Raw genomic sequence first — 15,948 nt, 5'->3', positions numbered from 1 at the left:
TCTCACAATGCAATTGGTTCTGATTTAGCTCATAGTGTTGTACCATTTATGCAATTTTTATTTCTGTTAGTATAAAAATACCATATTTGTTCATGAATATTTCAATGTTTGCCCAACATTATTAGACAGTTAACCTTCCAGACTTCTGGAGTAGTAAGGAGAGAACAATATTCCCTCTGCATTGTAAAGTGAAGTGGATTTGATCTAGATAACATACCCAATGTTCTTCCTACCCCCAAAACCAAAGCTACCTTTATAAAGGAAAAGACAAGACTCCCAATTAACCAGAGGAACAAGGCCATCCTTACTAAATTATGACATAATTAAGTTCCAAATATTTGGTGGCTAAGCCAATATTTTATTCCATGTTTACATTATCCCTTCATTAAAAATTTACTATGAGCAGAGTTAAAGTCAGAGGGAATCATTCAGTCTGATGGTGGCTAACTTTACTCCAAAATCAGTAAAGAAGCAATGACATTAGTATGAATGATTAATTCTGGAACTCACAGTCATGGGGATGGATTCTTCCCCTGGCCATCTGAACACTTAGCAAATTAAACTTGCTCGTTGCCTAAGTGTAACAATGATGTATTTATCTCTTGCCTACCTGTGATTTGACATTGCTGTTCTTTTTCGTTGCAGGATGGCATGGGGCATCTAAGAATCACTGACAAGGGTCTGCGGTTAGAAGGACCATCTGAGTTTTTGCAGCCTTTGTATGCCAAAGAAATCCGATCCAAAGCAGTAAGTGAAGAATTCTATAAGTGCTATGAGAGGGCAATGTTGAATTCAGTCACCACCACTAACCACCACTGATGCATGGGCATAATATGTGTGCTCCAAGTCAGTAATTTTCAGTGATACAAAATAAATTGTTTCCATTTTGTCAATCGTATCACATTTGCAGTGCTGGATACAGTCGTTATGCACAGCTGCCCTGCATGGATGGCCCAGGATACAATCGATTATGTGCCATTATACCATCTGCTCACACTTAAACCATGAATAATACAGGAAGCATAGCAACCATAGTATTTCAATCTCTCGATGGTGCCACATGGCAGGGTGATGAATACCATCAATCATATCCATTGGCACTTTCATAATTACCTGGCAAAGACAGTATTGGACTGCCTTTACAGGATCCAAGTCAGCAGAGAGACAGACACAGAGCTGCACCATTTTCTGCTCAGATGGATTAGCCCTCTGCAGCATGGTATATGTGCCATGTTGTAGAGAGCTCACCCGGCCAATGAAAAGTCAGGTTAGTGCAGGCTTCAGTCGTCCTTCTAATGTTGTGCCATCAAGCTGCAATTCGGACATTTGGCACAGTAAACGAGATAGGCAGGCGAGGCTTTCATCCTTGAAAACACTTCATTCAACATTTGATTATATCTGTATGCAATTATCTACCTGTGTTACCACACTTGGGAAAAGTTCATGTAAACTAACTGCAATAGTAACCAACCCTTTCCAAATGTTGGTGCTGCAGTAGCTCAGTCGGTGGAATGGAATAATTACAGATGAGACACTGAAGTATTTAAATTATAAATGTGAATGTGGTAATTTATAATGGAAAATAAAACTAGGAATTTATAATGGGAGCCCAATTCATATGCCTGGCTTGGATTAATTATCTTCTGCCATCCAGCCTTACCAATAGAGGATGCTTGGTATGAATATATTGTGCAGTGCTATGTGAGATTCATTTTATTTTTTAGATGATTGGGAAATAAGGGCAAAATGACTTTATATAATAAATGGAGGAGTGTGCCAGAAATAACAAAAGGATTTCAGAAGCACAGAGGCAATAAAGGGGTTGATGTGACAAACATCTAACTTGAGCAGCTTCACCTTTGCCATTTGGTAATGTGGTAGAATAGATTGCCCACCTGTTATAAAACTCACATGATTTTCACTTCCAATGGAAATGAAAATTGCCTGATTTCTCTCATGGGCAGACTAATGTTGAGGATGAATATTAGCTGCATAGTGTAAACGGATTGAAACTGAAAAGTCCCTTGGGCCATATAATCTTGGAAATAAGACGCAATAGAGTAAATTTGCAGTATGCAGGGCACAATACTGAAAGATTAATTGCATACTTGAGAGGTTAAGCAGGATTGGAATACAGTAAAGCAAAATCTAGGAGTGTTTCACTGCCAAATTTAACACCCTGTTTCCCTCTCACATGAATATAAAGGAACCCACAGTATTATGTGGAAGAGGAATGGAGGCTTCTCTCCAGTACCTTGGTCATTTATATCATTGCTATTCGTGGGACCTTGCTGTGCACTGATTGGCTGCCACATGTCATAGAGTAACTACATTAAAAATATAAGAATACCACTAGTTGGAGAGTAATTTAGAATATCCTGCAGCCATGAAAATCAGCACATGTATTCATATATTTTATATTATTATAAGATTAGACTTTTCATTGTATTGATCTTTCAAACAGTTTCAGAGGAGAGTTGTTAAAGTTTTGATAAGCTGAGCTATGGATAAGATAAATTATTTGTTGATTCTTAGTAGGTTTTTGATATTTAATCTAACCTGTTTGCAAGCCTAAGATGTGATGTTCCTTCCAAGATATATCTGCCAGATTCATCTTACAATTTTTTTCTGGATTTAAATGAATATATGCTCAAATTTACATAAAAGTCCTTATTTATATCTTTGTGATGAATAATAATAGATTAAAGCAATGTGAAGAAGATGCATCATAACTTTGTTTTATGTTTTTTGAGATTCAGTTGCTAAATCATTTAATTGCCATGCGATGCGGCACGACTTTTCTCCTTGCAGCTACTTGTCCACCCTTTCACGTTTCAGTTGATGATTGTGAAGTGGGGAAACCAATGAATTGCAAACTTGTACATTCAAACTGTATTCTCCCAAATCCAGACTCACTTATGAATAATGGAATTGTGCCCTGGAACTAATTTTGAACATTGTCGTCTCTTAAAGAATATGATCCTGTGCAGAACAAGTGGATTGATTTCTTTGTTTTCATCTAGTGTACTAGCTAGCTCAATGCATTCTGTTTCCCTGATGGTATAGTTAGGATCATGCAATCAATTTCCCTGGAGGTTCACTTAGCTACTTGCGTAAAATGTTTTAAGACCATACGCCATTGCAATCCTACTACTACCAGACCACCTCCCAACTTAATATGTGACTGTTAGAATAGTTCTTGTTTTCACGCCATTTTCTCCTCCTGCCTTGGTGAAGTGCCATGGAATACTTTTCAACATAAAAATTGTTATATGAAAACAAATTGTTGTCATGTCCTAGAAAATCATTGGGGAAAAGAAATATCCTATGTTTTGCAAGAACCTACCATGTTATGCCAAATATTAGCCCCCAGTAACCATTCAAAACTTCCAAAAGGAAACGGGCTTAATCTTCTTTCCAGATTTGGAGTCAAATGTTGCCAGGTGTGCAGCTTTAGACTAAAGGGGACAAACTACAGATTAGATGTAGTGCATCTCCACCATTACAGAATAATTCCATTATGTATTTTCTGGGATGGCACTCTGACTTTCAGGCAGGTGAGAAGTCAGAATAAACTACAGCAGGTAGTCTCCGTGGGATGAGAAGAAGTGGCCAGCAATTGGAAGGTAAAACACTGCAGGTGGCATTCTTTGTCTTTCTGGGGTTTCTTTCCACCAGCATTTCCACGTCTGTTTTGTTTCAGATCTCTACCGTCTACAGTGCTTTTTTCCACTTTTCATCTCCTAGCCAATTGTTCCATAATGGTGGTGGTTTACTATATCCCTCATCCAATTTTCCCACACTGGGTCTGAAACTGATGCAACTAAGTTTTTCTCCGCACAGACCCTGCCTGACTTGCTGGGCTTTTACAGCATTCTCCTTTATTTCAGGCTTCGAACAACTGCTGTGCCTATTTTTATATTTTTTTCAGATTTGAAGAGGGATCATTGACCTGTTGTATTAAACGTGTTTCTTTGTCCAAAGATACTGCCTGACCTATGGAGCATATGCAGACTTTTTTTTACTTCAGATTCCCAGCATCTGCAGTTGTTTGCTTTTCAGATCACTATTCAAGATAGGTTTCACACACAAATGACCACACATCACATACCACTATTGTTACCCTACGTAACTGTGTCCATAATTAAACTGCACTGTGTAATGAATTGACCTGTATGACCGGTATGCAAGACAATAATAAACCAATACCAATACCAATAAATATAAATAAATTGTATTGCATTTCTTTGAAGCATCAACTGTTAACATTAAACTTAACACAAGCTAATAACAGATCAACTATGGATTATATGTTGTCTTTGGTACTTTATTATATACCATAAACTCAATCAGTTTTGTCTACTTCTTAAGGCTCTATATTTTTGTGCTTCTGCTTTTTCAATGGCTTGCATCTTGACTTCATCTAGATTGGATCTTGTCCCTGTCTCTTTTGAAATTTCTAAGAAATTTTCAGTCTCTCTTGTCACATTCTAGCTACACTGTATTGGAAGAATATCAGTCAGTCAGTGCCTACTGTGACACCCTTCCTAAATTATGAACTTATGAACTGTTTAATGCATTCGTCTTTTAAAACATCCAACTCAATTTACACTTGGTTCAGTTCATTCAGTAAATAACAAAAGCCTTGAAGACACAGAATCCTTCTCCAAAGTTCATGCAGTCCCATTTCTGCAGCAGTAATGTCTGTGCTAGTCTTAATTGCTGTAACCTGCTACAGCACCCACCTTTTCTGCAGATTCTTGCAATGGCACAGCCATTGTTCTGGAACTCTGGTGAACCTGCTCTCTCATACTGACAAATTGATTATGGACTCTTCTTCTGAATAGCTCTTTGTGTCAGGGAAAGTATATACTCTGTTAATATTGCTAATTTGCTTTGCAAACCCACCATTGGGGATATTGTATTCCTATTGATCACCATGCAGTTTCACCACAGCCCTTGACTTTATAATCAGTTGATCTTTTCTTGATCTCTTGCACACAGTCTTTCCATTAATTGGCTCAACTTCTGCCTTGCCTCTTCCCTGGAAGGCCTTTGTGCTTAGCCTGCTTGGCTTGCCCTTAGCCCAAGTTTCATATTCCTCCTGAGCTGTTATTAAAGTCCATCTGCAATGGTGCCAGCCCATCACTACCTGTACTTTGGTCACTGCACCCACCCTTGTGAAGACAACTGTACTTTAATCCGATGTTTTCCCTCACTGTCCCAGATAATGAAATGGTAGCCATAGAAGTCCCATTTTCCATGACTGTTTCAGTGGAGTTGTAAGCTGTGATTCCAGTCTGACAGTCTGTGAGCTATAGACTTCCTGACACTTCTCACGCCCAACTTACCAGTGGTTTGACTGGCTGAGGTCTGTACAGCCAGAAGCTTGAATAGCCCCTGGATCTCTTCATAACCCAATGCTATGCTTCTTTTAAAGGTGCAATTCCTCAATTCCAGTGACACAATGCAATCAATATCCATGATACTTGGTGTACATTCCTGGTCCATAACCACTGAACTCATTTGCATCCACTGGCAACCCAACAATTTATCTTCCTATAATTCAAGGTGTCCATCCTGCATAGATTCCCAATTCTGCTTTGCTTTGTCTCAATGGAAAGTGGTTGAGGTATTTTTGGCACAATTTCTGATCTATAACCAACGGACTTGTCACAGTGTTAATATAAAGCCTATTATTACTTTCTCAATGAATTAGATGGTGTTAAAAATACTACACTTATTATCCTCCTTGATTGTGCAATGAATGCCATTCAGTATATTCCTGTTTCCACCTCATTATCCAATTCTATCCTACTACAATATCCCAACAGGAATTTTCAATTCACTTGGCCTGTTACATCCAAGGCAAACAAGGACAACCATCTTTCTAGCAGCTACTTTTTACAGGAATTTGTACCTTGGTAGAATAAGATCTACTCTTTAACAACTGTAACCAGCTTCCTTGAACGAGCATTCTAAGGATATGTGGCCCTCATAACATTCATGGCAAAGCCTTTCACCTTGTGACTTGCAGCCTTTCTTTCTTGCACATGTTTCCCATTGAAGTTATAGCATCCATGTGACTTAACCCTGAAGAAGAAGACCATGGGATTACTGTTTCTGTGGGATTGTTTCCTGCTTATACATTTGAATTGTACTCTTGAGTTAAATTGTTTCAGTTTTTAAGCGTCAGCACCATTTTTGTACTTTCACTTGAACATTAATTCCAAGGTATAAAGTAGTTTTGACCAAGTTCTCCAATTTGCCAGCTGGATCACCTAAGACATCCCACAGCATTTGGTCTAAAAATGTCTAGAAATTGTAACCATTTGCCAGTGTCTTTAACCCATATGTTGACCAACCATTTTTCTGATCCTTGAATGCACGTGTCAAATTGGTAAGTCTTGAAGATCTCTTGCAAAGTCCTTGTAAGAGATCTTGTTCATAGTTTGTGATGCCAGAGACTCACCAATGTCTCATATGCCTCTGGTCCTAGCACAATATTGCCTTCCTGTTTTTGCACATGGCCACAATACTATGTTCTTTATCTGTCTCAAAGACCTAACCCAATGCAGAGCAAATAGTTGAGACCGCTTCTATTTGTCGCTTATCCACGTGTCCATTGCCTGCTCCTCTCATTGTTGTATCTAGTGAACACTGTTTTCTACTAACCTTAATCCTATTAGCCCTCCCCCCCCCCCACCAGTTAGTTTCGTTTACCACTGAAATTTACTCTCTCTCACATATGCCCAACAACTCCTCTTTAGATTCTTTTTGCCATTAACCTACGTGGAGTGGCTACTAGCATGTCTTTGGGATGTGGGAGTAAATGGGAACAGTCAGAGGAAATTCATAGGGAGAACGTTGATATCAAGAGAGAGGATGTGTTGAAGTTGTTAAATAATATTAAGACAGATAAATCTCCGGGGCCTGACGGGATTTTCCCCAGGCTGCTTCGAGAGGCTAGGGAGGAGATTGCTGAACCGCTGGTAAGGATCTTTGAGTCCTCGTTGTCTACGGGGGTGGTGCCGGAGGATTGGAGGATTGCGAATGTGGTCCCCTTGTTCAAAAAAGGTAATAGGGATAGGCCAGGGAATTATAGACCAGTAAGTCTCACGTCTGTGGTGGGTAAGCTGTTAGAAAGGATTCTAAGGGATAGGATTTATGAACACCTAGAGAATCATGGACTGATTAGGGACAGCCAGCATGGCTTTGTGAAGGGAAGATCTTGCCTCACAAGCCTGATAGAGTTCTTTGAGGAGGTGACGAGGAAGATTGATGAGGGCAGTGTGGTGGATGTGGTTTACATGGATTTTAGTAAGGCATTTGATAAGGTTCCTCATGGTAGTCTTCTTCAGAAGGTCAGAGGCCGAGGGATCCAAGGAAGCTTGGCTGTGTGGATTAGGAATTGGCTTGCATGTAGAAAGCAGAGGGTTGTGGTGGAAGGAGTGCCCTCGGATTGGAAGGCAGTGACTAGTGGTGTCCCGCAGGGATCGGTTCTGGGACCTCTACTTTTTGTGATATTTATAGATGACTTAGATGAGGGGGTGGAGGGCTGGGTTAGTAAGTTTGTGGACGACACTAAGATAGGTGGTGTTGTGGATAGTGTGGAGGGCTGTCGGAGCTTACAGAGGGATATTGATAGGATGCAGAGCTGGGCTGACAAGTGGCAGATGGAGTTCAATCCGGAGAAGTGTGAGGTGGTACACTTTGGAAGGACAAACTCCAGGGCAGAGTACAGGGTAAACAGCAAGGTACTTGGCAGTGTGGAGGAGCAGAGGGATCTGGGGGTTCATATTCACAGTTCGTTGAAAGTTGCCTCACAGGTGGAAAGAGCAGTTAAGAAGGCCAATGGGATGTTGGCTTTCATAAGTCGTGGGATTGAGTTTAAGAGCCGTGAGGTTATGATGCAGCTTTACAAAACTCTAGTTAGGCCACATTTAGAGTACTGTGTTCAGTTCTGGTCGCCTCATTATAGGAAGGATGTGGAGGCATTGGAGAGGGTGCAGAGGAGATTTACCAGGATGCTGCCTGGATTGGAGGGTATTGAATATGAGGAGAGGCTTAAGGTGCTAGGGCTTTATTCACTGGAAAGGAGGAGGATGAGAGGAGACATGATAGAGGTATATAAAATATTGAGAGGAATAGATAGAGTAGACAGTCAGCGCCTCCTTCCCAGGGCACCAATGCTCAAGATGAGAGGTCATGGCTTTAAGGTTATGGGTGGGAGGTTCAGGGGAGATGTCAGAGGGAGGTTTTTCACCCAAAGAGTGGTTGGTGCATGGAATGCACTGCCTGGGGTGGTGGTGGAGGCAGATACATTGAACAGGTTCAAGAGCTTGTTGGATAGGCATATGGAGGAACGTGAGATAGAGGGATATGCGGGAGGAAGGGGTTAGGTAGTGTGAGGGTGGTCTGATGGACGGCACGACACGGTGGGCCGAAGGGCCTGTTTTGTGCTGTATGGTTCTATGGTTCTATGGTTCTAATGTACAAACTCCACACAGGCAGCACTCAAGGTCAGGACTGAAACCAGAACTGTGAGGCAGCAGCACTAACTGCTGCACAACTACGCCAGCAATGAACTCCCACCTTACAACAGTACCTGATACAACAATGTATCAAAGGTCATTCCACATGATGCATTCAGTTCTTAAAGATATGTTCACACTCAAATACACTGCGTCTTACACGTTTAGCTTGTAATATCGAAGGATATGTGTGTGCAGAAACACGGGAGATGGTACTGATTCCATCTCCCTCCCATAGTTGTATTTCTCAGCAAAACCTATGGCGGGGCACATGAAGCAAAAAATAAATCTGTATTTCTTGGTTAAAAAATGAATCCCATTGTCAGTGACATGGTGAGAATAATCCAAAGATACAATGAGAAGGAAAGGAAAATCTGAGAACTGAAGTTATTGATCTTGAAGTTGTTTCACTGTGGTCTTAACAGACAAAGGCACTTGGGCTAACTGGATAAAACTGTTATAAATTAGTTCTTGAGCACCAGAAAATCTATCACAGTATTGGCTGGTGTATGCACCAATCTTGCTTTGAATGGAAGCGGGAGCTACTGAAATCATCAGCCAATGGTGACAATGCAAAACAAATTGATGATCGTACATCAAATACATCATCTTTTATGTCTATCTATTCTTTGTTATTTGTAAAATATAAATCTTAGCCAACATCTTTCACCTCGTGTTCAGCTATATTACACTTGAATTAGGTTGCTGCTTATCCCAATGTATGTAATTTTGTTATTGAAACCTGAAGACTGCTTTTGAGATACAGCAGTGTTATGCTTATGAGGCAAGTTGAATAAAATAAAAGAAAACAACTGTCACAGCAGAAGACTGCCTATAATTAGTATAAATTGAACCAGGATGATGTTGAATGCCATACTGATAGTCATATATATTGCTTGTGCAGAGTGGAGGGAGCTTTACTCCACATCTTATACATCTTCAATTTAATCTTGTTGACACAGAACAAGGAATTGTTCCATTCTCTGAGATGCTGAGATTCTCCACCATATTGAGTACAAAGCTGCCTTTAAAATTATGGAAAGAAAATATGATTCATTACTTGTGTAAAACTTTTGTGAATACACTTAGGAATTTATGAAAATTAAATTAAGCATCTAAGGGACCAGCTGTCGCCACATAACCACTGCCATCTTCTAAATTAATCTGGATTTTTAAACAATATAATCTATTGCAGACAACTGCAAGAGCCATCTGCTAAGTCTGTCATGATTGGAAAACCCTTTGGAGACAATTGTTGAAGAAGTGACATTGTTTGTGGCACTTCACATTTTCTTGATGTGACTGAGAGACAGATTTTTGTTGTGCAATATCTTTCAGCTGCATGGAACTAGATTTTAGATGCTTCTGGAGGATTTCAGTGTGAGGAATCCACTCTGCCATACCACTGAGCTGTCAAATTAAAGTTACTTTGGGAAATTAAATAGCAGATGCTCTTAAGAAATAACAGAAGATACACATTTCTTGTGCACATTATCGATACACATTACATTTGTGGATATCAGGGGATTTGAGCAATATGGGTTTGTTACAGGAAAGTATCACCGAGGTTAAACATCAGGCAGAATTGTGTTGAACAGCAGAGCATGCAGGGCAGAGCAGGCTTCTATTTCTTATGTCCTTATGTTCATTCCTCAGTACTTGTATTGTGTTGATTATATACCAATAATAAAGATGAATAAGAAGGTAATGATGGAAGTTAATTTATAGGGAAATATCAGCATGTAACCCTGTACTGCTGACATGTACCTTTGTAACTGACAGCAAATCCAAGGCTTCCACATGAATGCAAAAATTCCAAAGTTGGTGTCAGCTGTCCATGATATTTCTCCCGACTGCCCTGTGATAGTGGGCTTCTCATGGATTCCAAAGCAGGAGCACAAAATTGCAGAGATTCCCCACTGTCTATAGTGAGGAATTCCTTGAACAGTCTGCACCAGGGTAGACTACCTCAGGAATACTGATGATGGTGAAGGGGGTCTGGAAAGGTGCACTGGTAAGGAAGCCATCAATGCAAGCAGTACAAATAGGTTAAATCAGCAATTTTAATTATGCCGCCATACAAGTAAGAAATTTAATTTACTTACCCTGTGTAGAAGATAAGCATGCTAGATACTAGGATAAATAATTCCACGTTTTGATTATTTTTTAATTATTTAAATTTATATAATATTTTTTAAATGTTTTTCTTTTTAATATTCTTAAACGTTGGCAGTTTTAACTGCTACTGAATAACAAAGATTGAGAAATGTTCAAGCCTTTTAAGAACTTTGACAGCCTACTGAACCTATCTGGATGTTAAAGTGTTTTCAGTGGTTTTGTAGGTGGGCTCAGTTTTGTAGGATGGTTTTGTTCTGTTCCCCACTGCTTCTCTCAGAAAGTTCTCATCAGGGGAACTGCAGGAGGTAAGTGCAATGTATTTTTCTGGACGGCAACAAGCACTGACTGACTGCAAATTCTTGGCAGATATGAATGGTATTTGTGTATTATGAGTGGAACATTAGATGGGTGCCATGTGGAAGTGAGCACATGGAAGCAATTATGCTTCTCTCCTATTACTTTGTTTTTCTTTGAGGTGAATATCTAGAGGGTCTGGAAATAAAAGCAATCAACTAGTACCCCACCCTTTTGATTTGTGTTTGTATATGACAGGTGAAACCAAAGAATTAAGTAATTTTAATTTCAACTGATGTGGAGAGAAAGGTCAATTAACACAATTGACCTAATATTTATAATCCCTATCCAGTGAATGTTTCTACTATTTGTTGTTGATGTTTTCTTTTTAAAATTGTTGATGATCAGCCAGTATTACTGTTCTGTTGAGACAGTTACTGTGGAACACACACATACTTAAAAATAGTATTATATGAGGATTAATAGATGTTCTTTTTTCACTTCTGTAAGTGTTAGTGAAATATTTCAGTTGGCATCTTATAGTATGTGAATTCATCTTCACTGTGAAGAGAATCCACTTCACACTTGCACAAAATCTGGAGTATTCAGCTGATGCCTGAATTGACTTCAAGATAAAGCCATCTTCTGTGTGGGGTCTCCCTCTGTCCCATTCTAGCTGGGTCCTGGCACTGAATGCTGGCTGCTTATATACCATGGTTGCAATTCTGGCATGAAGCAAAACTGCTTTGATGTAATTGTACCATGGAGACATTACTTAGGCAGGGAGTACATCTGGCAATGCATTAAAGTAAGAAACCAATCTGTGCCAGACGGAGGCAAGCATGAAGCAAACCCAGAGAATGACACTGATTTCCTTTAAAGTTGTTCTAAAACTTGAATAAAATTATTCCTTTTTATTAATCTTATAGAGCTGCATAAAGTTGTATAAAATCACAAGGTGCATAGATAAGGTGAATGCATACAGTCTTTCTCACAATCAAAAACTCAAGGGCATAGTTTTAAGCTGAGAGGGGAAAGATTTAAAAGGGGCCTCAGGGGCAACTTCTTCACGCAGAGGGTGGTGTGTATACGGAACAAGCAGTCAGAGAAAGTGATTGAGGCAGGTACAATAACAATATTTAGAAGACATTTGGACAGATACATGGATAGGAAAGATTTAGAGGGATATGGGCCAAATGCAGGCAAATGGGTCTAGTTTAGATGGGCATCTTGGACAGCATGGACGAGTTTGCTGAAGGGCCTGTTTCTGTGCTGTATTACACTATGACCCTATAACTCTGGATTGCAAACAATCAGAATCAGAATCAGGTTTGCTATCACTGACATATGTCATGAAATTTGTTGTTTTGTGGCAGCAGTACAATGCAAGACATAAAGACTTAAAATTACCATAAGTTACAAAAATAAGTAAATAGTGCAAAAGAGGAATGATGAGACAGTGTTCATGGGTTCATGGACTGTTCAGAAATCTGATGGTGGAGGGGAAGAAGGTGTTCCTGGAACGTTGAGTATGGGTCTTCAGGCTCCTGTACCTCCTCCCCAATGGTAGTAATGTGAATCATAGATAGAGTTCTGAAGAAGTACTATTGTTTCTAAGAACATTCTTTGTAACTCAGTCAAAGGAAACTGCTTAATAAATAGTTCAGTGCAATCGGGTCCGAAGCTTGAACTTGAAGTTGAAGTGATTTAAATAACATTCTAGTGAAAAACTTTAAAATTTAAACCGGATGATGATAACACCAAATTATCCAATATTTTTCCTGGCTCTGAGCAAAGAAACATAAGAAACAGAAGCAGGAATAACTCAGTCATCAAACCACCATACTTAGATGATGTGTGTCCATGTGCAGTCTTGGAGATTGAGCTCCAGGGCATTGTTTAAGCATTTAAGACGATAGGCCTCACATTAAACAAACGCAAAACAAAGGTTCCTTACCAACCTGCCCCCATTGCTCAACAACATCCTCTATCATTAAGAACAGGACCATGGATAAAATGGTTTATGTTCCATATCTCAAGAGCCATTTCATAGTGAAGGCATCAGTGAAAAGGTTCTTCACTTCCTCCAGTGCAGCGGTAAGACTTGGCTATTTGTGGTAAAGATTATTCAAAGATCAAGACCTAGCAGCCCATGGACTACCTACAGCAGTGAGTCAACTTCAACCCCAAGGGATAACCAAAGAAGTTATCATCAGTACATCTGATATAGGACTACCCTAAAGCATAATGGACGATCAATGTCTTAAAAGAGTGGGACATCTTCATCTCTTTCAGACAAAGTAAGGTTGTTTGCAGGACAGACATTAGCAACGTGAAATGAAAGGAGTGGTAGGGCAGGGAATTTTCACTTAGGTCAATGGTCTCTCCGTCCAGCAAACAGTGCAACCTCGTGTCACCTGCCATAGAGTGGCAAATGCTGTATTGTAGAATAGTTTTAAGCTATTTATTAATTTATTACTCCATGTCTCCAAGTTTAAGTCAAAGAACTTGCAAAACCACAGTGGCCCTTGCAAAAGAATTTGCAAAACAACTTGCACTGGGAAGAACCAGACTAAATGAGGGAAACCTATAATCAGGAGTCTAGTGGAACTGAAGCAAAGACTACCTGTAATGGTGACAGGTGCAGCACATAGGAGCAAAAGAAAAAAGGAGTAGGAGCTGGTGTAGGCCTTACAGCCCTTTGAGCTTATCCTGCCTGTCACTAAGACCATGGCTGATCCTTGACCTTATTCACTTACACAACCCATCTTTATGTGTATGATGCCTTAAAAAATCTTGGTCTTGTATATGGTCAATAACAGGATGTCCAGTGTCGTGTCGTTCAGCATAGAAAATTCCAAAGAAATTTCTCCTCATCTCAGCCTGACATGGTTGACCTTAATCATTAGAATATTGCCCAGCAAACTTGATTGTATCTCATACAATATCACTGCATTGTATGATAAAAGCAAAAGCGGTTGATGATCAGGGACATCATGCCAGTTGCCAAAGTTCACACATTTTATTTTGAGTTTTCATTGTGACTGGCATCCTAATGCATGGGCAACTGCAGACATGCAACAATGGGTATCTTGTGCAGAAGACTTTCACAGTGCCTGTAAGACCTGCTTCAGTGTGACTTGAAGAGGACTTCCCTGAGAAGAACCCAGTCAGGCACTGGGAAACTGACTCAAGTTGGCCCCCTTCAAAGTAGATACTTAATGGTTCTCCCACACTCACCTCTCTCAGAGCGACTCTCATTCTCCCCTCCCAAACGTGACCTTTGGTCAACCCCTTCCCCCAATCACTACCAATCTATCAACTAACTCCTCCCCGATCACATACCCCATCCCACCTTATCATGAATCCTCCACCATTGATTGCAATCTGCAACCAGCAAACTCACTCATCAACTTCATTTTCCCAATTGTCGGTCCCAATCCCCAATTACCAACCTTACCCACTTCTCCCCAACCGTCACTGTTTGCAGCCCCTACCAACCTCACAGTAACTACCATCCTCATCGCACTTGAAGGCCTGTTCTGCCCCCAACTACCAAACTGACCTCATGATTACAGATTGTACCTCCATGAATCCTAGCAGTCAATCCTTGCCCCAATCTCTCAACTTGCTAACCAGGAATCGTCCCCAATCTCCTCTTAATCCACAACCTCCCCCCACATTTTTGAACTTGGGTACACTCAGACACCTCTCCCCATGATCATCTGGATTTGGCCCTGGGTCCTGCCTGGGATTTCTTCTATGTGTTCTGCCATTGAGACTCTTTCCCTGCAGAACTCCCCAATGCAATGCCTATTCCATTGTCTGCTGTGAACTGACTGCTATTCTCAGGCATATATTCCCTGCTTTTAAGGATTCTACATTTTGAAGGAACAGCTCTCAACCTTGACCCTGTTAGAGTCTCTCAAAGTCTGACGTTTCGTTGAAATCAGCTCTTCTAAACTACAAGGAGTAGAGGACCGTTCTACTCAATCTCTCCTCAAGGAACAATCTCTCCACAAAGTAAAGAAAAAATTACAGAGAGGATGGGGGATAGGGCAAAGGAAATGCTTCTGATATGGGGAGGCAGGTTTGTCAAGTTGATCTGAATATTTACAGAGCTGTATGGTCAATAGATTAATGAGGAATGTTTGAGAGAAAGCGAAAACAAACATGGAGATGTTAAGGCTGTTGAGGAAACCTGAAATTAAAAATAAATTGTTGGTCTCATACAGCCCTCTCTTACCCCATCGTATTGCATATATTCCTTTTATCCCTCACTCCCACACCTTCTCTGAAACATAACACTAACTAGTTTTCTCACTTTCTTAGTTTTGATGAAAGGTCGTTGACCTGAAACATTAATTCTGTTTCTTATTCCACAGATGTTGTCTGCCCTGCTGAATGTTTTCAGCAATTCTGTTTTCAATTCAGATTTACAACATTTGCACTTCTTTTGATTTTCAAAAAAAATGTGAGATCATCCACTTTTGTGTAATTTTTAAATGATAAGAGACTGGGAAATGCTGATGTTCAAAGTGATTTAGATGTCCTTGCACACAAATCACTGAAAGCTAATGTGTTTGTGCAGCAAGCAATAAGGAAGGCAGGTGGTATGTTGGCCTGCATTAAGAAGAAAATTGAGCACAGGAGCATGGATGTGATACTGCATTTATATGGAGCCTTGATGAGATCACATCCAGGGTAAGACCAGAGAAACAAAGGACTGCAGATGCTGAAATCTAGATGAAAAACACTATGATGCTGGAGGAACTCAGCAGGCCAGGCAGCATCCTGCTCTGCTTTTCCCTCCTATATATTGGGCTTCCCCTTTCCATATCTTCAGTCCTGAAGAAGGGTCCTGAGCCGAAACGTTGACTGCCTGCTTTTCTCCACGGATGCTGCCTGGCCTGCTGAGTTCCTCCAGCATCATAGTGTGTTTCACATCCAGGGTAATATGTACAGTTTTGGTCTCCTTACCTAAAAAAGTTATCCTTGCCAT

General features: G+C 40.2%; 1 protein-coding gene across 4 annotated transcripts in view; it reads left to right on the top strand.

Moving 5' to 3' along the window:
• Nucleotides 1–15,948, top strand: part of sgcd (sarcoglycan, delta (dystrophin-associated glycoprotein)) — a 365,223-nt gene that overhangs the window by 287,347 nt on the left and 61,928 nt on the right. For all 4 annotated transcript variants that reach the window (XM_052014957.1, XM_052014953.1, XM_052014956.1 and 1 more), the window contains one exon: nucleotides 646–747. In XM_052014957.1, the coding sequence (XP_051870917.1) occupies nucleotides 646–747 (102 nt within the window). The remainder of the gene's footprint in view (nucleotides 1–645; nucleotides 748–15,948) is intronic.

Source organism: Pristis pectinata, chromosome 4, assembly GCF_009764475.1.
Source record: "Pristis pectinata isolate sPriPec2 chromosome 4, sPriPec2.1.pri, whole genome shotgun sequence".
NCBI classification, from domain to species: Eukaryota; Metazoa; Chordata; class Chondrichthyes; order Rhinopristiformes; family Pristidae; genus Pristis; species Pristis pectinata.
This window is presented reverse-complemented; position numbering and strand designations above follow the sequence as displayed.